This window comes from Salvelinus fontinalis, chromosome 4 (genome assembly GCF_029448725.1).
Source record: "Salvelinus fontinalis isolate EN_2023a chromosome 4, ASM2944872v1, whole genome shotgun sequence".
Lineage (NCBI taxonomy): Eukaryota > Metazoa > Chordata > Actinopteri > Salmoniformes > Salmonidae > Salvelinus > Salvelinus fontinalis.
This window is the reverse complement of record NC_074668.1, coordinates 44,695,174-44,721,737: the sequence shown is the minus strand read 5'-3', so window position 1 is coordinate 44,721,737 and position 26,564 is coordinate 44,695,174. Positions and strand designations below refer to the sequence as shown.

The window sequence follows — 26,564 nt, the reverse complement described above, 5'->3', positions numbered from 1 at the left end:
CATGCTATACAAATGAGTGTATAAAGAGGTGCAGAGGTAACATCAATTCCCACAAAGAAGGCTAGGTGCCCAGCAAAGGAGGAGTCCCGAAGTAAAGACCTGACTCTCTATTGGCAGAGATTCATGTCCCCTGACTCCGCCTAAAGACACGGGCCGCTTCCCAAATGGCACCCTATTACCTATGTAGTGCCCTATGTTCAAAAGTGGTGCAGTACACAGGGAATAGAGTGCAATTTTAGACGCAGACAAGCAATACATCATACCCTGCCTGGGGCCTGGGCTGAGATATCAATGGTAGTAGCGATGTCTCAGCCCCACGTCCAGAGAAACCATATCACCGTCAACATTAATGACATATAACATCTCAGGCCATTCGGGTCTTATCCAAATGCAGCGAAAAATAAGCCATTTTCTGTAGGATTAAGTCTGCCCCCTGGCTAGCCAAGTATTCCCATGGTTTATTTAGTGAATGTAAATCTGTTTGGATGTGTTTGGCCATCAAAGTTTCCATCTAAATGTGCAGCGCTGTGCAAAACTGTGTATCGTACCCCTGCCCACCCTGCCTGGTCTGTGGAGCTGACGATGCAGTTTCACATCAATATATGAGAGAGGTGGGCAAGCACTGGAGAAAGGAGAACACAGGCTACATCCCAAATGGCACCCTATTCACTATAAATGGCACTAATTTAGACTAGGGCTCACGTGAATAGGGTGCCATTTGGGATGTATTCTGGGTGTCTGGATTCTCAGAGGGGAGCTCCACATCGATTTCTCCCTGGCCCATGGAGCTGTCCCATCAGACTACAAAACAAATGCAGTCACCCCCATCCTAAAGAAGCCCGGACAAGATACCTCCATCCTCAACAACTATCGCCCCATCTCCAACCCCTCCCTCTGCAACTGGATCTGGACTTCCTGACGGGCAGCCCCCAGGTGGTGAGGGTAGGCAACAACACATCTGCCACACTGACCATCAATATGTGAGCCCCTCAGGGGTGTGTGCTTGGTCCCCTCTTGAACTCCCTCTTCAACCACGACTGTGTGGCAGCGGGCAACTCCAACACCATCATTAAGTTTGCAGACAACACAATGGTATTTGCCCCCTTTCAGATTTTCTGTACTTTTGCATATTTTTTATACTGAATCAGATCTTTAACCAAAACATAAGTGAACCCGAGTCAACACAACAATTACATACTTATTTCATAAACAAAGTTATGCAACACCCAATGCCTCTGTGTGAAAACATAATTTCCCCCTTACATTCAATAACTGCTTGTGCCACTTTTAGCTGCAATGACTCACACCAAATGATTCCTGTAGTCTTTTATCAGTCTCTCACATCGCTGTGGAGACATTTTGGCCCACTCTTGCATGGAGAACTGTTGTAACTTAGCGACATTTGTGGGTTTTCAAGCACAAACTGCTCGTTTCAAGTCCTGCCACAACATCTCAATTGGGATTAGGGATCTGGACCTTGACTAGGCCATTCCAAAACCTTTGAGCTTTTTAGATATTTTCATGTACACTTGATTGTGTGTTTTGGATCATTGTCTTGCTGCATGACCCAGATGCGCTCCAGTTTCAGCTCACAGATGGATGGCCTGACATTCTTCTATGGAATTATCTGATACAGAGCAGAAATCATGGTTCCTTCTATTAACTTCTTAGTGATCCCTTCGCGCACCAATCCCGTTAAATTAAGGCAAGTCGTCCAGGTCCTGAGGCAGCAAAGCATCCCCAAACCATCACTGTTCGACACAAAAAATACTTTTCTTAATTTAACCTTTCTTTATCTAGGCAAGTCAGTTAAGAACAAATTCTTATTTAGAATGACGGTATACCGGGGAACAGTGGGTTATCTGCCTTGTTCTCGGGCAGAACGACAGATTTTTACCTTGTCAGCTCGGGGATTTGATCCAGCAACCTTTTGGTTACTGTCCCAACACGCTAACCACTAGGTTACCTGCTGCCCCAAAGGTTCTTACTGTGGAATGCAGTGTTTGGGTTTCGCTAGGCATAATGGGAACCATGTCATCCAAAAATATATACTTTTGAATCATCTGTCCATTGAACATTCTTCCAAGAGTTTGATGATCATCCAGGTGCTTCCAGATGCTTTTTGCCAAACTTGAGTCAACTTTTTAGATGACATGGGTCCCATTATGCCTGGCGAAAACCAAACACTGTAAACTCAGGTTCCCTTTATCTAATATTAGGTTTTGGTTGAAGATCTGATAACGTTCAGTATCAAAAATATGCAAAAGTAAGGGCCTCCCGGGTGGCGCAGTGGTCTAAGGCACTGTATCGCAGTGTTAGCTGTGCCACCAGAGATTCTGGGTTCGAGTCCAGGCTCTGTCACAGCCGGCCGCGACCGGGAGGCCCATGGGGCGGTGCACAATTGGCCCAGCGTCGTCCGGTTTAGGGAGGGTTCGGCAGGCAGGTATATCCTTGTTTCATCGTGCGCTAGCGACTCCTGTGGCGGGCTGGGCGCAGTGCACGCTCGCCAGGTGTACGGTGTTTCCTCCGACACATTGGTGCGGCTGGCTTCCGGGTTGGATGGGCATTGTGTCAAGAAGCAGTGCAGCTTGGTTGGGTTGTGTTTCGGGGGACGCATGGCGCTCGACCTTCGCCTCTCCCGAGTCCGTGCGGGAGTTGCAGCGATGAGACAAAACTGTAACTGCTACCAATTGGATACCATGAAATTGGGGTGTGTAAGAAAAATATGCGAAAATCAGAAAGAGTGCAAATATTGTTTCACGGCACTGTACACATCTACCTCAATTACCTCATACCCCTGCACATCGACTCGGTACTGGTACCCAGTGTATATAGCCAAGTTATCGTTACTCAATGTGTATTTATTCCTTCTATTGTTTATTAGTAAGCATTTCACTGTTAGTCGACACCTTTTTACAAAGCATGCGAAGCATGTGACAAATACAATTTGATTTGAACTACAAACCCACCTCCTGAACAATAACCTATTTGAGCCTCTCCAGTCTGGTTTCCGCCTCATCCACAGTACTGAAATTGCCCTCCTCAAAGTCATCAACGACCTCCTAACCTCTGCTGATAATGGTGCCCTCAACATCCTGATTCTCCTCCACCTGAGTGCCGCCTTTTACGCGGTGAGCCATCAAGTTCTGCTCAGGGTCTGGGTGTTGGAGCACTGCACTCTCATGGCTACAATCACATCGTACCAACCGGACCCACTACATTGCCCTCAATGGCCATACTTCTGACTCTGCTGCTGTCACACAGGGTGTCCCCCAGGGTTCTGTGCCGGGCCCCTTACTCTTTTCATCAACATCCTGCCTCTCTGCAATAAAAACCTGGATGCAACACAACTTCCTCAAGCTAAAGAATTACAAAACTGAACTCTTTCTATTAGGCACCAAAACCACACTAAGCAAAGTTAGCAACCTCACCCTCAAAATTGATGACACCACGCACCCTTGGCGTCATCCTGGCCTCCACCCTTTCCTTCGACCACCACATCCGACAGACCGTCAAATCCTTATTCTTCCACATCCGCAATATTTCCAAAGTCAGGTCCTCCCTCTCCCATCCTGCTGCTAAAACCCTCATCCATCACCTACCGTCTCAACTACTGCAACTGACTACTCTGCGGCATCAATGCAAGCTCCCTCCATAAGCTCCAAATGGTTCAGAACTCTGTGGCCCGACTCCTCACCCACACTAAGTCCTGGCAGCACATCATCCCTGTCCTCCGTGAACTCCACTGGCTCCTTGTCTCCCAACGCATTAACTACAAGATCCTCCTTCTGAACAACAAAGACCTTCACCACCTTATCCCCCTTACCTCTGCGACCTTCTTCTCCCCTACCAACGCATCACGCTCAATACATTCCACCACAGCAGCCCCCCCCCCCCCCCCACACACACACACACACCCTCTCCCCCCCACCCCACACACACACCCTCTCTCCCACACACACTCTCTCTCATACACACATGCAACACCTGCTCGCTCACTCATACACTGACACATCACACTATTTTCCCTTCTTTAAGCCCCTCCCCATTATCTTTGTTTAATGTTTTTGTTTCTTCCTTCTGTTAGTCTGGTGTTGTCTTGTTATGATCTCTGTTGTTTTGTTTAGTTTCTACAATTGTCAAGTGACTTTGGATCATTGAAAAGCTCTATACTGTATACGTTCCATGTATTATTGTTACTCTTGGTATTATTAAATTATAATCACTGATCACTGTCACTTCCAGGAGATCTGGTGCCATATGTATCAATCAACTCACAATAGGAGTGCTGATCAAGGATTTGCCTTTTAGATCATAATGAATAAGATTACATAGACAGGGAAGACCTGATCCTAGATCTGCACACTTTATGAACACGACCACTGATCCCTGTCCCCTCTGTCTGTGTATCCCTGCAGATCACCCTAAACTTGAACGATGGCCTCTCTCTGGGCCTGATGATCAGAGGAGGGGCAGAGTACGGCCTGGGCATATACATTACTGGAGTGGACCCAGGCTCAGCCGCAGACCACGGGGGACTCAAGGTATTTACAGACCATTACCATACACATCCTATGGCAATTGTTTCACCCCACCACAGTGAATAAAACACGATGCAAGGTTCTGACGCAGCAAAGCAGTGGGGGAAAGAGTCTGTGTTACTGATTTGAAACATGGCAGCCGCTATTTACTCGACTAAAGACATCGATTCTATGTACAAAACATAGTTCATTGCGCTCTATTTTCAACTTCAGTCTGCTGTGTTTTCAGTTCAGATTTCTGTGGCAGAAATACAGTTGCAAGAAAAAGTATGAACCCAATTAGATCTGATCTTCATCTAAGTCACAACAACAGACAAACACAGTCTGCTTAAACTAATAACACACAAATTATTGTATTTTTCTTGTCTATATTGAATACATAATTTAAACATTCACAGTGTAGGTTGGAAAAAGTATGTGAACCCCTGGGTTAACTTCTTACGGCTGCCGGGATCGATATGACAACAGCCAGTGAAAGTGCAGGGCGCCAAATTCAAAACAACAGAAATCCAATAATTAAAATTCCTCAAACATACAAGTATTTCACACCATTTTAAAGAAAGACTTCTTGTTAATCCCACCACAGTGTCCGATTTCAAATAGGCTTTACAGCGAAAGCACCACAAACGATTATGTTAGGTCAGAGCCAAGTCACAGAAAAACACAGCCATTTTTCCAGCCAAAGAGTATTCACAAAAATCAGAAATAGAGATAGAATGAATCACTAACCTTTGATGATCTTCATCAGATGACACTCATAGGACTTCATGTTACACAATACATATGTTTTGTTCGATAAAGTTCATATTTATATCCAAAAATCTCAGTTTACATTGGCGCGTTACGTTCAGTAATGTTTTGCAGAGAGCCACATCAATTTACAGAAATACTCATCATAAATGTTGATGAAAATACAAGTGTTATGCATGGAACTTTAGATAAACTTCTCCTTAACTTCTTTGTGCTGCAAGCCCGAAGCCGGGCACAATATGACAACAGCCACTTCAAGTGCAGGGTGCGAAATTCAAAAGATATTTTTTTGAAATATTTAACTTTCACACATTAACAAGTCCAATACAGCAAATGAAAGATAAACATCTTGTGAATCCAGCCAACATGTCCGATTTTTTAAATGTTTTACAGCGAAAACACCACGTATATTTATGTTAGCTCACCACCAAATACAAAAAAGGACAGACATTTTTCACAGCACAGGTAGCATGCACAAAACCAACCTAACTAACCAAGAACCAACCAAACTAACCAAGAAACAACTTCATCAGATGACAGTCTTATAACATGTTATACAATAAATCTATGTTTTGTTCGAAAAATGTGCATATTTGAGGTATAAATCAGTTTTACATTGCAGCTACCATCATAGCTACAGTCAGAAATAGCACCGAAGCAGCCAGAGTAATTAGACACCAACGTCAAATACCTAATTACTCATCATAAAACATTTCTGAAAAATCGATGGTGTACAGCAAATGAAAGACAAGCATCTTGTGAATCCAGCCAATGTTTCCGATTTCTTAAGTGTTTTACAGCGAAAACACAATATAGCATTATATTAGCTTACCACAATAGCCAGAAACACAAGCCATTTACCAGCAGCAAATGTTAGCGATCGTAACAAACCAGCAAAAGATATATAATTTTTGACTAACCTTGATAAGCTTCATCAGATGACAGTCCTATAACATCAGGTTATACATACACTTATGTGTTGGTCGAAAATGTGCATATTTAGAGCTGAAATCAGTGGTTATACATTGTGCTAACGTAGCATCTTTTTCCCAGAATTTCCGGATATTTTTATGACACTCAACTATTCTGACCAAATAACTATTCATAAACGGTACTAAGAAATACATGTTGTATAGGAAATGATAGATACACTAGTTCTTAATGCAATCGCTGTGTTAGAATTCTAAAAATAACTTCATTACGACATCCAGCTTAGTTATAGCGAGAGAGTGCCCAAAATCTGGGCGCAAACTACTAGTACACATGTTCGACAGATATATGAAATAGCATCATAAAATGGGTCCTACTTTTGATGATCTTCCATCAGAATGTTGTACAAGGGGTCCTTTGTCGGGAACAATCGTTGTTTGGTTTTAGAATGTCCTCTTCTCCAGTCAATTAGCACGGAAAGCTAGCAAAGTGGCGCGAAGCTCTCCTTCGTTAACAAACGCAGACAAAGCAACACGCCTAACGTCCCGAAAAAATTTCAATAATCTAATAAAACTATATTGAAAAAACATACTTTACGATGATATTGTCACATTTATCAAATAAAATCAAAGCCGGAGATATTAGTCGTCTATAACGACAGCTTTACAGAAGGCAATACCAGGTCCCTTCTCGCGCGTTCCAGAAAACAGGAAATTGGGGTCACGTCATGCCAAGAGCTTTTATTCGACCTCAGATCATGTTATACACTCCAATTCTTCTCTCACTGCCTGTTGACATCTAGTGGAAGGCGTATGAAGTGCATGTATACTAATACATATCAAGCACATTTATAGGCAGGCCCTAGAACAGAGCATCGATTTCAGATTTTCCACTTCCTGTCAGGAAGTTTGCTGCAAAATGAGTTCTGTTTTACTCACAGATATAATTCAAACGGTTTTAGAAACTAGAGAGTGTTTTCTATCGAATAGTAATAATAATATGCATATTGTACGAGCAAGAATTGAGTACGAGGCCGTTTGAAATGGGCACCTTTTATCCAGGCTACTCAATACTGCCCCTGCAGCCCAAAGAGGTTAATGCAACCGCTGTGTCAGATTTCAAAAAAGCTTTACGGAAAAAGCAAACCATGCAGTAATCTGAGTACGGCGCTCAGAGCCCAAACAAGCCAAAAAGATATCCGCCATATTGTGCAGTCAACAAAAGTCAGAAATAACATAACACACATAAATATTCACTTACCTTTGATGATCTCCATCAGAATGCACTCCCATTAATCCCAGTTCCACAATAAATGTTTGTTTTGTTCGATAATGTCCATCATTTATGTCCAAATAGCTCCTTTTGGTAGTGCGTTTGGTAAACAAATCCAAACTCATGAAGCGCGTTCACTAGGAGCAGACAAAGTCAAAAAGTTCCGTTACAGTCCGTAGAAACATGTCAAACGAAGTATAGAATCAATCTTTAGGATGTTTTTAACATAAATCTTCAATAATGTTCCAACCGGAGAATTCCTTTGTCTTCAGAAATGCAATGGAACGCAAGCTAACTCTCACGTGAATGCGCATGGTCAGCGCATGGCAGACCTGTTAAGATATTTTATCAAGGTTTAAGATAAATGATTAAATAATTCTACCCAGAAACTTAACCATTATGATTAGAGGTTATGTATCATGGACAAGGGGTAATTAAAAATGATAACCATTGGGGAAGAAAGGAATGTATGTGTGTGCCGAAAGAAAGCAAAGAGACTCCTTAACCTATGTTTGAACCGACCCAGCTATAACTCTGTGGAGATAAAATAAGACAGCGAGAGCCCCTCCAGGTTTTCCGTATCTGGGGGAGAACTGGAACTGTCAGCTGAGTGGTAATAAACTGTGGTGAGACTTCAGGGGATAATCCAAATATAGTGTGTAATGTATGTGCGTTAGTTTAAGAGAAGGGATAAAAAGAACGGTTTTGTATATGCACGTCAGAGTTCTCTCGAGAATAAAGCTATTGATTAATTATTATTTATGCAAATAAGAACCTTACAAATTCTTAGGAACGGACAGAGTGTTTGCTTTGTTATAATTGAATTGGTTAAAGAACACATAGGAATTAAATTCCTCTAACAAGACCTTACTCAATACCCTCTCATTCGGCGCCCCTTCACAGTAGAAGCATCAAACAAGAATCTAAAGACTGTTGACATCTAGTGGAAGCCTTAGGAAGTCAAACATGACCAATATCCCACTGTATCTTCAATAGGGAATGAGTTGAAAAACGACCAACCTCAGATTTCCCACTTCCTGGTTGGATTTTTTCTCAGGTTTTTGCCTGCCATATGAGTTCTGTTATACTCACAGACATCATTCAAACAGTTTTAGAAACTTCAGAGTGTTTCTATCGAAATCTACTAATAATATGCATATATTAGCAACTGGGACTGAGTAGCAGGCAGTTTACTCTGGGCACCTTATTCATCCAAGCTATTCAATACTGCCCAAGGCCATAAGAAGTTAATAACTTGTCCAAAAGCTAATTGGAGCCAGGAGTCAGCTAACCTGGAGTACAAACGTTGAGATGAGATTGGAGATGTTGGTTAGAGCTGCCCTGCTCTATAAAAACACTCACAAAATGTGAGTTTACTATTCACAAGAAGCATTGCCTGATGTGAACCATGCCTCGAACAAAAGAGATCTCAGAAGACCCAAGATTAAGAATTGTTCCCTTGCATAAAGCTAGAAAGGGTTACAAAAGTATCTCTGAAAGCCTTGATGTTCATCAGTCCATAAGATAAATTGTCTATAAATGGAGAAAGTTCAGCACTTTTGCTACTCTCCCTAGGGGTGGCCGTCCTGCAAAGATGACTGCTAGAGCACAGCGCAGAATGCTCAATGAGGTTAAGAAGAATCCTAGAGTGTCAGCTAAAGACTTACAGAAATCTCTGGAAGATGCTAACATCTCTGTTGACGAGTCTACGATACCTAAAACACTAAACCAGAATGGTGTTCATGGGAGGACACCACGGAAGAAGCCACTGCTGTCCAAAAAAAAGTGAAGTTGCACATCTGAGCATCTGGATGTTCCACAGCGCTACTGGCAAAATATTCTGTGGACAGATGAAACTAAAGTTGAGTTACTTGGAAGGAACACACAACTCTATGTTTGGAGAAAAAAAGGCACAGCACACCAACATCGAAACCTCATCCCAAATGTAAAGTATGGTGAAGGGAGCATCGGACAGCATGCTATCAAATCAAATCAAATTTATTTATATAGTCCTTCTTACATCAGCTGATTTCTCAAAGTGCTGTACAGAAACCCAGCCTAAAACCCCAAACAGCAAGCAATGCAGGTGTAGAAGCACGGTGGCTAGGAAAAACTCCCTAGAAAGGCCAAAACCTAGGAAGAAACCTAGAGAGGAACCAGGCTATGAGGGATGGCCAGTCCTCTTCTGGCTGTACCGGGTGGAGATTATAACAGAACATGGCCAAGATGTTCAAATGTTCATAAATGACCAGCATCATAATAATAATCACAGTAGTTGTCGAGGGTGCAGCAAGTCAGCACCTCAGGAGTAAATGTCAGTTGGCTTTTCATAGCCGATCATTAAGAGTATCTCTACCGCTCCTGATGTCTCTAGAGAGTTGAAAACAGCAGGTCTGGGACAGGTAGCACGTCCGGTGAACAGGTCAGGGTTCCATAGCCGCAGGCAGAACAGTTGAAACTGGAGCAGCAGCACGGCTAGGTGGACTGGGAACAGCAAGGAGTCATCATGCCAGGTAGTCCTGAGGAATGGTCCTAGGGTTCAGGTCCTCCGAGAGAGAGAAAGAAAGAGAGAAAGAGAGAATTAGAGAGAGCATACTTAAATTCACACAGGACACCGGATAAGACACGAGAAGTACTCCAGATATAACAAACTGACCCTAGCCCCCCGACACATAAACTACTGCAGCATAAATACTGGAGTCTGAGACAGGAGGGGTCAGGAGACACTGTGGCCCCATCCAATGATACCCCCAGACAGGACCAAACAGGAAGTATATAACCCCACCCACTTTGCCAAAGCACAGCCCCCACACCACTAGAGGGATATCTTCAACCACCAACTTACCATCCTGAGACAAGGCCGAGTATAGCCCACAAAGATCTCCGCCACGGCACAACCCAAGGGAGGGCGCCAACCCAGACAGGAGGATCACGTCAGTGACTCAACCCACTCAAGTGACGCACCTCTCCTAGGGACGGCATGAAAGAGCACCAGTAAGCCAGTGACTCAGCCCTTGTAATAGGGTTAGAGGCAGAGAATCCCAGTGGAGAGAGGGGAACCGGCCAGGCAGAGACAGCATGGCGTTTCTTTGCTCCAGAGCCTTTCCGTTCACCTTCACACTCCTGGGCCAGACTACACTACATCATATGATCCACTGAAGGGATATGTCTTCAGTAAAGACTTAAAAGTTGAGACCGAGTCTGCGTCTCTCACATGGGTAGGCAGACCATTCCATAAAAATTGAGCTCTATAGGAGAAAGCCCTGCCTCCAGCTGTTTGCTTAGAAATTCTAGGGACAATTAGGCCTGCGTCTTGTGACCGTAGTGTACGTGTAGGTATGTACGGCAGGACCAAATCGGAAAGATAGGTAGGAGCAAGCCCATGTAATGCTTTGTAGGTTAACAGTAAAACCTTGAAATCAGCCCTTGCCTTAACAGGAAGCCAGTGTCAGGAGGCTAGCACTGGAGTAATATGACCAAATTTATTGGTTCTAGTCAGGATTCTAGCAGCCGTATTTAGCACTAACTGAAGTTTATTTAGTGCTTTATCCGGGTAGCCGGAAAGTAGAGCATTGCAGTAGTCTAACCTAGAAGTAACAAAAGCATGGATTAATTTTTCTGCATAATTTTTGGACAGAAAGTTTCTGGTTTTTGCAATGTTACGTAGATGGAAAAAAGCTGTCCTTGAAACAGTCTTGATATGTTCGTCAAAGGAGAGATCAGGGTCCAGAGTAGCGCCGAGGTCCTTCACAGTTTTATTTGAGACAACTGTACAACCATCAAGATTAATTGTCAGATTCAACAGAAGATCTCTTTGTTTCTTGGGACCTAGAACAAGCATCTCTGTTTTGTCCGAGTTTAAAAGTAGAAAGTTTGCAACCATCCACTTCCTTATGTCTGAAACACAGGCTTCTAGCGAGGGCAATTTTGGGGCTTCACCATGTTTCATTGAAATGTACAGCTGTGTGTCATCCGCATAGCAGTGAAAGTTAACATTATGTTTTCGAATAACATCCCCAAGAGGTAAAATATATAGTTAAAACAATAGTCGTCCTAAAACCGAACCTTGAGGAACACCGAAATGTACAGTTGATTTGTCAGAGGACAAACCATTCACAGAGACAAACTGATATCTTTCCGACATAAGATCTAAACCAGGCCAGAACTTGTCCGTGTAAACCAATTTGGGTTTCCAATCTCTCCAAAAGAATGTGGTGATCGATGGTATCAAAAGCAGCACTAAGGTCTAGGAGCACGAGGACAGATGCAGAGCCTTTTCTGTATACCAAGGAACTAGTTTTTTATGACAAATGTTTTTAGTTTTTAGGGGTGCAACTGCATCTAGGGTATTGCGCAAGGTTAAATTGAGTTCCTCAGTTAGGTGGTTAACTTCTTATGGCTGCAAGGCAAAGTGTTGAGTAGCCAGTGAAATCGTGCCAATTTCAAACGGCCTCCTACTCAAATCTTGCTCGTACAATATGAATATTATTATTCTTTTTGGATAGAAAACACTTTCTAGTTTCTAAAAGAGTTGGAATTATTTCTCTGAGTGAAACAGAAGTCCTTCTGCAGCACTTTTCCTGACCAGGAAGTAAAATGTAAGAAATTGATGCTCTTTTCAACCTGATGCCTATACATGGTCTTAACACTTAGGAGTCTGACACTCTATACGCCTTCCTATTGGTGTAAAGAGGATGTCAGAGAAGAATTTTTTCTGCTCATCTTGTTCTGTGGTGGAAAAAAACCAATTTCTTTGACGTGACCGTCCACTTCCGGTACTCTGGAGGAAGTGGGATGGATTTCTGTTTTGCCTTGGTAACGAACGGCTAACGTCTCCGGCTCTAATTTTTTTTGATACATGTGACCAAATCATCGTAATGTATGTTTTTTCAATATAGTTTAATCAGATTATTGAAACTTTATTCGGGAGTTTTGCCGTGTTCCGTCCTCTGACTGTGTTTACGTTGGAGAAATTTATGCCACTCGGTTAGTGCCAATGCGAATTGAAGAGGGAAATTTGCCATTCTGAATCGAAACAACGACACATCTGGACAGAGGACACGTTCTTCAACATTCTGATGAAAGATCAGCAAAAGTAAGACCCATTTTATGATGTTATTTCATATATCTGTCGTGCATGTGAACTGGTCGTGGGCGCCCAATTATTTCTGTCTATTGTAGCTACGCTAATATAGCGATACATTTTGTTTGCGCTGTAAAACATTTAATAAATCGGAAATATTGTTTGGAATCACAAGATGCCTGTCTTTCAATTGCTGCAGACTATGTATTTTTCAGAAATGTTTTATGATGAGTAATTAGCTATTTGACGTTGGTGTCTGTAAATATTATGGCTGCTTTTGGTGCAATTTCGGATTGTAGCTGAAATGTAAACTATGGTTTATACATGAAATATGCAAATTTTTCGAACAAAACATATGCTATACAATACATATGTTATCAGACTGTCATCTGATGAATTTGTTTCTTGGTTAGTGGCTATTTATATCTTTATTTGGTCGAATTTGTGATAGCACCTGATGGAGTAAGAAACTGATGGAGTTGTGAAAAGTTGTGTCTTTTGCTAACGTGGTTAGCTAATAGATTTACATATTTTGTCTTCCCTGTAAAACATTTTAAAAATCGGACATGTTGGCTTGATTCACAAGATGTGCACCTTTCATCTGGTGTCTTGGACTTGTTAATGTGTGAAAGTTAAATATTTTAAAAAAATATATATATTTTGAATTTCGCGCCCTGCACTTTGAGTTGGATGTTGTCATAAGTGTACCGGTGTCGGGCTGCCCCCGTAAAAGGTTAACTGATTTTTGTCCTCTGACGTCCTTGGGCAGAGGGAGTCTGGAAGTGCATCAAGGAATCTTTGTGTTGTCTGAGAATTTATAGCACGACTTTTGATGCTCCTTGGTGGGGGTCTGAGCAGATAATTTGTTGCGATTGCAAATGTACTAAAATGGTGGTCCGATAGTCCAGGATTATGAGGAAAAACAGTAAGATCCACAACATTTATTCCATGGGACAAAACTAGGTCCAGAGTATGACTGTGACAGTGAGTAGGTCCAGAGACATGTTGGACAAAACCCACTGAGTCGATGATGGCTCCGAAAGCATTTTGGAATGTGTCTGTGGACTTTTCCATGTGAATATTAAAATCACCAAAAATTGGAATATTATCTGCTATGACTACAAGGTCCGATAGGAATTCTGGGAACTCAGTGAGGAACGCTGTGTATAGCCCAGGAGGCCTGTAAACAGTAGCTATAAAAAGGGATTGAGTAGGCTGCATAGATTTCATGACTAGAACCTCAAAAGACGAAAACGTCTTTCTTTTTTTTTTGTAAATTGAAATTTGCTACCGTAAATGATAGCAACACCTCCACCTTTGTGGGATGCACGGGGGATATGGTCACTAGTGTAACTAGGAGGTGAGGCCTCATTTAACACAGTAAATTCATCAGGCTTAAGCCATGTTTCAGTCAGGCCAATCACATCAAGATTATGATCAGTGATTAGTTAGTTGACTATAACTGCGTTTGAAGTGAGGGATCTAACATTAAGTAGCCCTATTTTGAGATGTGAGGTATCACGATCTCTTTCAATAATGGCAGGAATGGAGGAGGTCTTTATCCTAGTGAGATTGCTAAGGCGAACACCGCCATGTTTAGTTTTGCCCAACCTAGGTTGAGGCACAGACACGGCCTTAAGGGGGATAGCTGAGCTGATTACACTGACTGTGCTAGTGGCAGACTCCACTAAGCTGGCAGGCTGGCTAACAGCCTGCTGCCTGGCCTGCACTCTATTTCATTGTGGAGCTATAGGAGTTAGAGCCCTGTCTATGTTGGTAGATAAGATGAGAGTACCCCTCCGGCTAGGATGGAGTCCGTCACTCCTCAGCAGGCCAGGCTTGGTCCTGTTTGTGGGTGAGTCCCAGAAAGAGGGCCAATTATCTACAAATTCTATCTTTTGGGTTTGGCAGAAAACAGTTTTCAACCAGCGATTGAGTTGTGAGACTCTGCTGTAGAGCTCATCACTCCCCCTAACTGGGAGGGGGCCAGAGACAATTACTCGATGCCGACACATCTTTCTAGCTGATTTACATGCTGAAGCTATGTTGCGCTTGGTGACCTCTGACTGTTTCATCCTAACATCATTGGAAAAATGATTTCCCAAGTTTATGAAGACATTTTGCAGGAGAATGTAAGGCTATCTGTTCGCCAATTGAAGCTCAACAGAAGTTGGGTGATGCAACAGGACAACGACCCAACACACAGAAGGAAATCAACTACAGAATGGCTTCAACAGAAGAAAATACGCCTTCTGGAGTGGCCCAGTCAGAGTCCTGACCTCAACCCGATTGAGATGCTATGGCATGACATCAAGAGAGCGGTTCACACCAGACATCCCAAGAATATTGCTGAACTGAAACAGTTTTGTAAAGAGGAATGGTCCAATATTCCTCCTGACCGTTGTGCAGGTCTGATCTGGTCTCAACTACAGAAAATGTTTGGTTGAGGTTATTGCTGCCAAAGGAGGGTCAACCAGTTATTCAATCCAAGGGTTCACATACTTTTCGCACCCTGCACTGTGAATGTTTACACGGTGTGTTAAATAAAGACATGAAAACGTGTAATTGTTTGCGTGTTATTAGTTTAAGCACACTGTGTTTGTCTATTGTTTGACATTTTATGACCAATTTATATAGAAGTCCAGGTAATTCCAAAGGGTTCACATACTTTTTCTTGCCACTGTATAGATCAGTGTGCCTATAAACAGTATGGCTGAATCATGCATCATAGCATTATGGCATGGCTGGGCTTGGGAAGATATCTGGCATACATCTGTCTCTGTTTCTCACTGAATCCCCTCTGTCAGCCCAGTTCAAACATGTCATCTCCCTCTTTGGAAAAATCTTCTTCCATAAAGAGGACTATAAAAAACTCAGAAAGCCACACTAAATCCAAGCCTGGACTCTTGATTAAATAACAGGCGCTTGACATTTTGGCAGCATTTCTTTGACAGAAAGCACTGTGCTGTCTTGTGTTTTCTAGCTGACTGTGGCAGGGGGAGGCGGGGATAGAGGCCAGGCACGCTATCAGCTGAGTGTTAGGGCTCTGCGGACAACCATATAAATAGCATAACTAGAATGGGAATAACAATCTCTAACTATGGCAATTTGACTAGTAAACTCATGCCAGCACTCAAAATGGCCACCAGTCCACCCATTAACGGAGACCTGTTCTACTCATTCTAGTTCTGTGGGGCCGATGGTACTCTAGCCACTGGGATGAGAACCTGCATGGACTAAAGGTTTTCCAGAAGTCCTGGTTAGAAGATTCCCTGGTTATTCCCTCCTGATTCCCGGAATCTTCCAACTGGGATTTCTGGAGAACCTGTTAATTTTGGAAAAGTTCAAGGTTATTTTTCTTTCTCTATTCTACTACAAGCCTCTCAGATATATATATTTTTTAATGTTCTGCCTCAGTATTGTTAATTGCACTCCACAGTGTATTCAGGGGTCCATAAGAACTACACTGTTTTCCAGTGTAATGCTCTGTCGGTGTTATGTTGTGGGTCTACATCCATGGCAGTCTGGCAGAGTGAGTGATATTGCCATTAGAGGAGCAGTAGGAAAGTAAAGAGGCTGTCTGTTCTCCTGAGGCCGTCTCTGTCTGTCTCACCTACCCACATTTACCTCCCCTCCCTCTCTCATTCTCTCTATTCTCCTTTCCCTCTCTCCGTCTCTTATGTCCTCTTTCTTCCCCTCTACCTCTCTCTTACCTCAGCCTGTTAAACACTGACTTGAGGCCTGCCTGTCTGCTACCTCTGGCAGATCAATGGGAAACAGCTAGATATCAAACTATTGTTTCTTTTTAGTATGTAGTTTGCACCTGCATCACCACCAGGTGTATAAATGATTAATTACCACAAAGGCTGTATGTGATTGCAGGCATTATTGTGGCGGTGTTAATGTTCTATAACCTGTTGTTTATAAATGGATGAAGTTATATATAGCCCTGTGAATTATGGAGTAAAAAAAATATGTTTGAGAACAGGGACTTTCAATGTTAGCCTTGTCAAGCAGTGACACAGAATGGGAGCTATCAAGATCAGGCTGATTTCATGAGGCTAATTCAATGTTGCTCTTTGGATTCAAGGCATTTTCCGAAGTTATTTTACAGAAGTTAGGAGAAACAAAATGCCTCCTCTTCTTTTCTCTCCTCTGGCAGTGGATAAACTAAACTCCTCTAAATGCATCTTATTAGTCATCCTGTCACTGAGGAGCAAAAAAACACCGTCCGTCAGCCAGGTGTCAGCCCTTAACGAGGGCCTCTATATCAAGCCAGTCTGGATGCAGCTGTTGTCTAACGGGCGGTGTGACAGATGATCGTGTGCCTGTCCCATCTGTGTGCACTGACGTGGGCTTTAATTAGTGTCACTCCCCCAGGGGATCGGACGTTGTCTTATCCAGCCTACAGCCCTGCCTTTTCTTTTCTTTTAACAGGCCAGCCCACTGGCACACTATACTTTCCCCCCTACTTTTTGAACAGAACCCTATGGGGATAGGGTGCCACTTGGAACCATTATTTATTTAAGACGAAAAATGAAGGCAAGGAACGTTGAACAAGCCCTGTGCCATTTCAAATGTCTCTGTTCCTATTGGAATTTGTGCATGTTTAGCACGCCACCATTACGCAACAGATTGTTTTTTTATTTTGTTTTCCCCCCAAATCTTTTCAATTGTTTTTCTTAATTTGTTTGAAAATCTTTTGGGAATAGTAATTGGTGACATATTTTATCTCAAAACTAAACTTACAAATCTCTTATTCCCTAAATGGGGACAGTAAAATTTTTTTTTTAACATTTCAGGGCCTGTTGTTTCTCAGGCTCTGTAGTTGTTTCTGACACCTTTATCAGCATCCCACAGTTCTTACCTTTCTAACAGTACTTTACTTAGCATGGGTTTGTAGGATGTATAGTTTGCAACCGAAATGTACTTTATGAGGGTAGTAGACAATATTATGCATTGTTTAGAAAATGCCACCAGGGGGGGTCAGAGTTTAACAGGTTAACCTATTTAAACACTTTATGTTGGTGTTTCTGTTATGTTGGCGGTAACCTATATGTACACATGCATATACTCATACAGTACATATAAAAACCAAACATAAAAATATACCCTATAATAGTAGCCAAATATCTTAAAGTGTTATATCCTAGATCATCTTCTGGGTGTACGTGATAGCCTCGGACAAGGTGGTTAGTGTCTCAACACTAACTCCATTAATTTTGGCAGGCATTGAACACTAATACCCAAACTTTACACAATACAATATTCAGTTCAAACCAACTTTTGATAATGCTTTTTTCCCCACAGCTGTTGAAGCTGCTAAGATTATTAACTTTTCTTGAAAAGAAATGTCGAATTTTTGATTGTAACCAAAGACCATGAGAACGGGGCAAAAATGGAAGAATCTTAATGAGAATTTTTCTTAAGACATCAACAAACTTATTTCCAAAGACCTTCAACAGTTAATCAGTGCCAAAACATATGCATATAGTTTCTTATTAGAGAACAACCCCGGTTCTATGAACCAAGCACAAATGTTATCTCGCAACCCCATTTTCAAATCAGGTTGTGACCCCTAGTTTGGGAAATCCTGGTGCATGCAATTCAAATAGAAGTGTTCAACCTTCGCATACAGCTTGAAATCCCAATAAAACATTGACAAGGGCCTGTAGCTGGAACATTTCACAGGGTGCCATTTGGGACATAGCCTCTGCCACTTCTCATCCACAGATAGGTGCCAGTGTCTTGTCTCTTTGGCTGGCAACCCTCTGAAAAACAACATTTAGTGTGTTTCGGAGAGATTGTCCATTTGCTGTACCGTGTCAGTAATAGCCCCTCTCTCTCAGGCCACCTGGAGAAAAACGATCAAGTCAGACAACTGTCTCAGCCACCCAAAATAGGAAATTGCCCTTAGCCTCTCTTTTTTTTCTCTCTCTCTACCCCCCCCTTCTCTCTCTCTCTCTGAGAAAGGACAAGAACATTGTGTATGGACAATTGCTCCTCTCAGTCTCGTCTGACTCATAACCATTTTATTTCACGCTTCATCTCGGATGATCAATGAAACGCCAGTTGGAAATGACGGTTCGATCTATCGACTTTGAGCAGCTGAGTTACAGTACGCTGGAGGGGTCCCATACTGCCACAGAGTAAGCATTACAGAGGCAGGGGGCTGAGGGACATGGACTTTGAGGTGTGTCCCAAATGGTACCCTATTCCCTTTATAGTGCACTACTGTTGACCAGAGCCCTATAGTAAAACTCTCCCATTCAGTGGCTGCACCTCAGATGCCCTGGCTGGGCGATGTAAATCAGACCCTCACCCTCCCTCCATCTCTTTCCCTCCCTCCTCTTCAATGAATTATGGAAGTTCACTCAAGCTGATTCTTCAACTGCATATACTGTAAATGCATTAGTGTTAGGAGGGAGGGAGAGGAGGGGAGAAGTCAATAACTAATTTCTTCCTCTTGTGGAAAGAGAATTGGCCATTTGAAGAGGTCCAGTAATACCTCAGCTTCTCCTGTGTTTCTAAGATTTTCTGTTGTCTTTTATTTCACACTAGCCTAACTTATTATTTTTTAAGGTGTGGGGCAGTCTTTTCTTTTTTATGTTTAATGGATAGGATATAGATTATGAGGCAGGAGGAGAGAGCTAGACCACCACCTTTATGGTGGAAGACTAGTATAAGACTTGAGAAATGGAAAAACAACATTGATACACTTCAGTCTATATAGAAGTTATTTAATTGTGAATGATATTTCTATTAGATACTAATCATGTTACATATTGATAGCAAAGACGCCTTTTGTATCCCCCTGTTGATCATGTTTTCCTTACTAAGGGACAGATAGAAAGGGAAATAAATGGTTACCTGGAGGAAAATGAGGGAGGGTCATGTTTTTTCAATTTCAGTCAAGGGGAGGGTTTAGTATTTTTTTTACATGGGGGAGGGTCATGTTTTTTCAATTTCAGTCAAGGGGAGGGTTTAGTATTTTTTTTTACATGGTCCAGGGGAGGGTCATGTAATTTTGCCCTCAGAACAGCCTCAATTCATCGGGGCATGGACTCTACAAGGTGTCGAAAGCCTTCCACAAGGATGCTGGCCCATGTTGGTTCCAATGCTTCCCACAGTTGTGTCAAGTTGGCTGGATGTCCTTTGGGTGGTGGACTATTCTTGATACACATGGGGAAACTGTTGAGCGTGACACAAACCAGTGTGCCTGGCACCTACTACCATACCTCATTCAAAGGCACTTAAATATTTTGTCTTGCCCATTCCCCCTCTGAATGGCACACATACAAAAGCCATGTCTCAATTGTCTCAAGGCTTAAAAATCCTTCTTTAACCTGTCTCCTCCCCTTCAACTACACTGATGGAAGTGGATTTAACAAGTGACATCAATGAGGGTTCATAGCTTTCACCTGGATTTACCTGATCAGCCTATGCCAAAACTAAACTGCATTTTGAGGGCTCCCGAGTGGCGCAGCAGTCTAAGGCAGTGCTAGAGGTGTCACTACTGACCATGGTTCGATCCTTGGCTGTATCACAACTGGCTGTGATTGGGTTAGGGGAGGGTTTGGCCAGGGTAGGCCTTCATTGTAAAATAAGAATTTGTTCTTTACTGACTTGCCTAGTTAAATAAATGTTAATTAACACAGTAATGGATATTCCAACCTTGCGCGCTGGCCTGCTCTGCTGTTTCTAATCGAACACGTTTTTGTATGCTGCTTAACCAATGGCTGTGCTGCGTGGGGCTATGGTGGCAGTTCAGGAGATGATTTAAAGGTTTGGGCCGGGTAACTAGCTAGCAAACGTAGTTAAACACAATATTACAAAATACAATATCATAATGTAATGTACCTAGTTAGCTGTAAAATCGCCAAGAGCAAACTGCACTATCAATTTAGGAGTCTACAAACTCACCATATTCACCTTGCAGACATGTGCTTTAACAGAGTGGATTCTAACATTCGCAACGGCAGAAATACTGTAGTTTTGAGGAGATGGGAAACGTTGCACATGCTATGGAAATGGCCGCGTGGTGCATCTTGGGCAATTCAGGGACAAGGAGCGCTGTCCTTCAAGGAGTGAATGAGAGTCTATTGGGGTCTAGCTCAAAAACCCAACATTCGCAGAATTTCGTCAAAAAAAAGTACAACATTACTAATATTTTTGTGTTGAAATCGTGACATTAGGTACTTTCGAGGAAAAAAAATATACACTTACTTTGAGAATGGATTGCGTGATGATTAGCTTAGCAACCGCGTTACGCAGCATGACAACGTGAACGCGACTGGTTGACAGTGAAGGTGGGACGTTATACGTTACTTTGTTCATTGTATTCCTATCTCCTTTCCATAATATCTCTAGCAAATGCAACATGCAATGCGCGCTAGATTTAAGAGGCAGACAAATAGGAAAATGTGCTAGACCCTCTGTTAAATTACACATTTCTCGAGGTAGGAATATCGAAAAAAAAAAATATGATAATTGTCTCATTAGAGAAAATAAATCCCCCCGAGTTATGACATCGGCCAATATTGAAATTAGACATGTATGATATATTTTTCCGCAGTCTAAACGTCGTATTCCAATCAACTTCTAGTGTACAGTAGTGAGAGCGACTATCACGGTGCTACGTAACACCGGCGGGATTTCTGCCTGCTTGAACGTCAATAACTCATGTACACATGAAAACATGAAATGATCCAAGGAATCGATAGAACGGGAAAGGTAGGCCTAACTTTTGAAAGTACCATGCTCAGAATCCTAATGACAACTCAGGTTATTATTATTTATTTATTATTATTATTATTATTATTATTATACCCTGGAAGGATATTGACCTCATCCCGTCAGTTGAGGATGCCTGGTCATTCTTTAAAAGTTACTTCCTCACCATATTAGACAAGCATGCTCAGTTCAAAAAATGCAGAACTAAGAACAGAAAAAGCCCTTGGCTCACTCCAGACCTGACTGCCCTCGACCAGCACAAAAACATCCTGTGGCGAACTGCAATAGCATGGAAGAGCCCCCGCGATATGCAACTGTTCAGGGAAGTCAGGAACCAATACACGCAGTCACCCAGGAAAACAAAGGCCAGCTTTTTCAAGCAGAAATTTGCATCCTGTAGCTCTAACTCCAAAAAGTTCTGGGATACTGTAAAGTCCATGGAGAACAAGAGCACCTCCTCCCAGCTGCCCACTGCACTGAGGCTAGGTAACACGGTCACCACCGATAAATCCGTGATAATCGAAAACTTCAACAAGCATTTCTCAATGGCTGGCCATGCCTTCCTCCTGGCGACTCCAACCTTGGCCAACAGCCCCGCCCCCCCGCTGCTACTCGCCCAAGCCTCCCCAGCTTCTCCTTTACCCAAATCCAGATAGCAGATGTTCTGAAAGAGCTGCAAAACCTGGACCCATACAAATCAGCTGGGCTTGACAATCTGGACCCCCTATTTCTGAAACTGTCCGCCGCCATTGTCGCACCCCCTATTACCAGCCTGTTCAACCTCTTCTTCGTATCATCTGAGATCCCCAAGGATTGGAAAGCTGCCGCGGTCATCCCCCTCTTCAAAGGGGGAGACACCCTGGACCCAAACTGTTACAGACCTATATCCATCCTGCCCTGCCTATCTAAGGTCTTCGAAAGCCAAGTCAACAAACAGATCACTGACCATCTCGAATCCCACCGTACCTTCTCCGCTGTGCAATCCGGTTTCCGAGCCGGTCACGGGTGCACCTCAGCCCTGCTCAAGGTACTAAACGATATCATAATCGCCATCGAGAAAAGACAGTACTGTGCAGCCGTCTTCATCGACATGGCCAAGGCTTTCGACTCTGTCAATCACCATATTCTTATCGGCAGACTCAGTAGCCTCGGTTTTTCTAATGGCTGCCTTGCCTGGTTCACCAACTACTTTGCAGAATGATGCTCAGTGTGTCAAATCGGAGGGCATGCTGTCCGGTCCTCTGGCAGTCTCTATGGGGGTACCTCAGGGTTCAATTCTCGGGCCGACTCTTTTCTCTGTCTATATCAATGATGTTGCTCTTGCTGCGGGCGATTCCCTGATCCACCTCTACGCAGACGACACCATTCTGTATACTTCTGGCCCTTCCTTGGACATGGTGCTATCTAACCTCCAAAGGAGCTTCAATGCCATACAACACTCCTTCCGTGGCCTCCAACTGCTTTTAAACGCTAGTAAAACCAAATGCATGCTTTTCGACCGTTCGCTGCCTGCACCCGCACGCCTGACTAGCATCACCACCCTGGACGGTTCCGACCTAGAATAAGTGGACATCTATAAGTACCTAGGTGTCTGGCTAGACTGCAAACTCTCCTTCCAGACTCATATCAAACATCTCCAATCCAAAATCAAATTTAGAGTCGGCTTTCTATTTCGCAACAAAGCATCCTTCAGTCACGCCGCCAAACTTACCCAAGTAAAACTGACTATCCTACCGATCCTCGACTTCGGCGATATCATCTACAAAATAGCTTCCAATACTCTACTCAGCAAACTGGATGCAGTTTATCACAGTGCCATCCGTTTTGTTACTAAAGCACCTTATACGACCCACCACTGTGACCTGTATGCCCTAGTCGGCTGGCCCTCGCTACATGTTTGTCGTCAGACCCACTGGCTACAGGTCATCTACAAGGCTATGCTAGGTAAAGTGCCGCCTTATCTCAGTTCACTGGTCACGATGGCTACACCCACCCGTAGCACGCGCTCCAGCAGGTGTATCGCACTGATCATCCCTAAAGCCAAAACCTAATTTGGACGCCGTTCCTTCCAGTTCTCTGCTGCCTGCGACTGGAACGAATTGCAAAAATCTCTGAAGTTGGAGACTTTTATCTCCCTCAACAACTTTAAACATCTGCTATCCGAGCAGCTAACTGATCGCTGCAGCTGTACATAGTCCATCGGTATATAGCCCACCCAATTTACCTACCTCACCCCCCATACTGCTTTTATTTATTTACTTTTCTGCTCTTTTGCACACCAGTATCTCTACTTGCACATGATCATCTGATGATTTATCACTCCAGTGTTAATCTGCTAAATTGTAATTATTTGATCTATTGCCTACCTCTTCATGCCTTTTGCACACATTGTATATAGATTCTCTTTTTTTTCTACCATGTTATTGACTTGTTTATTGTTTACTCCATGTGTAACTCTGTGTTGTTGTCTGTTCACACTGCTATGCTTTATCTTGGCCAGGTCGCAGTTTCAAATGAGAACTTGTTCTCAACGAGTTAAATAAAGGTGAAAAAATATATATATAAAAATAAATAAATTTAAATTTAAATTTGCAAACTGGGACAGTTTTCTTACAAAGAAGACACCCTGATTTGGCATTGGATAAATAATGATAAGATGAACACATAGGCCTATCTCTCTGTCCATTAGTCTGTAATTTCGGTAATTTTTGTGGTATTAAAAAAATATTCTGCTAATATGTAAAATGACGTAGAATTGCATGAAATGTTTATAAATGGCAATCATGCAATGCTTTAACTATAAAGGAGATATTTCCATCCCTACTCTTGTCCATGGTTTGCGAACCCACAACCTTCTGGCCAGCAGCTCTGAGCGCTATTCAAATTCCTAATTTGCTATGTAATGCTGACTGGATGAAGAACAGTTTTTAAAACTGCATATCTAAGTGTCTGGTCTGTCCAATAAGTGAGGGTAGACATGTTCTCTGCTATCCACTTTGTTTTAATTATTATTATTTTCACGCGTTCAGGGAGGGTTTAGGTAAAATATATTTTGCTGAAGGAAGGGCCATTCATTTTAATTTCAGAGAGGTCCAATTTTCTCCGTGTATAACGTTCACTCCCTAGTAACTATTAAGCTGAAATCAAAGCTAAACTGCTTCTCATAAATGTCAAACAGGAAGAATATGGAAGGGCACAACAACAATTATTGATTGTAAATCACAATGTCAAGTGTTTTGTTTGTGCTTTTGAAGAATGAATAGGCTGGGAGATAATAAGCTTTGGTCGTTATGGTCTGCTAGAACATGGTTTTATGAATGATGTTCCTTCCATAGATTTGGCCTCTCATCAGTCCAATCAAAGCTACAGTAGATATAACGGGATTTGATGTCATTTTATCTGCAGCCAATGACCTTGAGCCTTCTTGGATGGGCACTTCTAATGTAAATCTATGGCAGCACCCAAGGGGCTTGAATTTTTGAGCTTTCTCTGTAGATTTTGAGGTGACATAGTGTCCCCATGAGTGACAGAACAGTGAGCCAATCACGGTGCAACTAGAGAACATTACCAACCCCTACGCTCTGTATTTTCCGCTGGCTGCCCCACCACCACAGAAAGCACTGAGCTAGGCTGAAACACCTGCATTTTGGAGCTGCTTTACTCAAGAAAGCAATAAGAGACCATGTTTGTATGCGGCTTTATTAACTTAGCAATTATTTTTTTACATTTTTATGAAAACGGATATTTGACACGTATTAATGCCAAAATAACATGCAAAACACACTTTTCTTTAGCTAAACAGGTGTGGCTCAAAAGAGGTGGGGCTCTGCCTGTGATCCCTTATTGATGTCACTTGTTAAATCCACTTCAATCAGTGTAGATGAAGGGGAGGAGACAGGTTAAAGAAGGATTTTTAAGCCTTATGACAATTTAGTAATGGATTGTGTATGTGTTCCATTCAGAGGGTAAATGGGCAACACAAAAGATTTAAGTGCCTTTGAACGGGTTATGGTATTAGGTGTCAGGCGCACCGGTTTGTGTCAAGAACTGCAATGCTGCTGGGTTGTTTCGTGCTGGGTAGTTTCCCGTGTGTATCAAGAATTGTCCACCACCCAAAGGACTTTCAGCCATTTTAACACAACTGTGGGAATGATTTCAGTCAATATGTGGATCTTTGTGGAACGCTTTCGACACATGGTAGAGTCCATGCCCTGACAAATTGAGGCTATTCTGTGGGCAAAAGGGAAGGTGCAACTCAATATTAGGAAGGTGCACCTAATGTTTGATATGCCTAGTGTATATCTACAAGTATAACCTCTCTTCTCTGTGGGTTCAGGTGGGCGACCAGCTGCTGGAGGTGAATGGGCGGAGCTTCGTGGCCATCCCCCATGATGAGGCGGTGAGGATCCTGAAGACGTGTCGCCACCTGCTGGTTAGGGTGAGAGACGTTGGCCGCCTGCCTCATGCCCGCACCGTGGTGGACCAGACCAAATGGATCAGCAGCCCTAGCCCCCCGAGCCCACCGCCCATAGTAGAGAGCACCGCCAGCCCAGCTACTACACGGTGATTTAGCACAAACAGGCACAACATCGTCAAAAGGGCAATCTCTTTGTGAATTCTATGTGTGTAACCCAAATGGCACCCTATTCCCTATAGAGTACTCTACTTTTGACCAGAACCCTATGGGCCATTTGAGATGCTTCCTATGGGAGTTCTATGACATTTTTGTTTTCAGCGAAAAAGTCATGTTATAGGTCACAGTTCTAACCGCAACTAGTGAGTGTAAGCTCTTTTCTCTGTTTATTTTAAGTTCCCTTTAAACCAAACGTTCTTGGAATGTACAATGTACAGTGGCTCCAACATTCTCTGAAGAGGGATGTAGTATGTTTAATGCTTCGAACGTTGAATGATATTTGCATTCAGTCAGTAATTTCTTATTTGAGCAGAAAGAATGTCTTAGGGCATTGATGGAAAAATACTTTGTCTGCATTGGCACCCTATTCCGTATTTAGTGCACTACTAGTACACTATATAAGGATTAGGATGCCATTTGGGACGCAGTCATTCTGTTGGGTGAAATCAATTATATTCAATCGGTTGACATTAAGATTAGCAACATAATTGAATATATTTTTTTCTTTATAAGACAGCCCCCATTGAAGCATTTCATCGAAATATCACGTAGCAAGGTAACAGAATGAAATTACCATTCAGTCTCTGACCAATGTAATTCTTTATCCTACCACTGTCAGTGG

At 42.7% G+C, this 26,564-nt stretch overlaps 1 protein-coding gene across 2 annotated transcripts in view; it reads left to right on the top strand.

The window, feature by feature from the left end:
* Positions 1–26,564, top strand: part of LOC129853862 (whirlin-like) — a 116,728-nt gene that overhangs the window by 48,963 nt on the left and 41,201 nt on the right. For both annotated transcript variants that reach the window (XM_055920314.1, XM_055920313.1), the window contains exons 3-4: positions 4,419–4,544; positions 25,646–25,872. In XM_055920314.1, the coding sequence (XP_055776289.1) occupies positions 4,419–4,544; positions 25,646–25,872 (353 nt within the window). The remainder of the gene's footprint in view (positions 1–4,418; positions 4,545–25,645; positions 25,873–26,564) is intronic.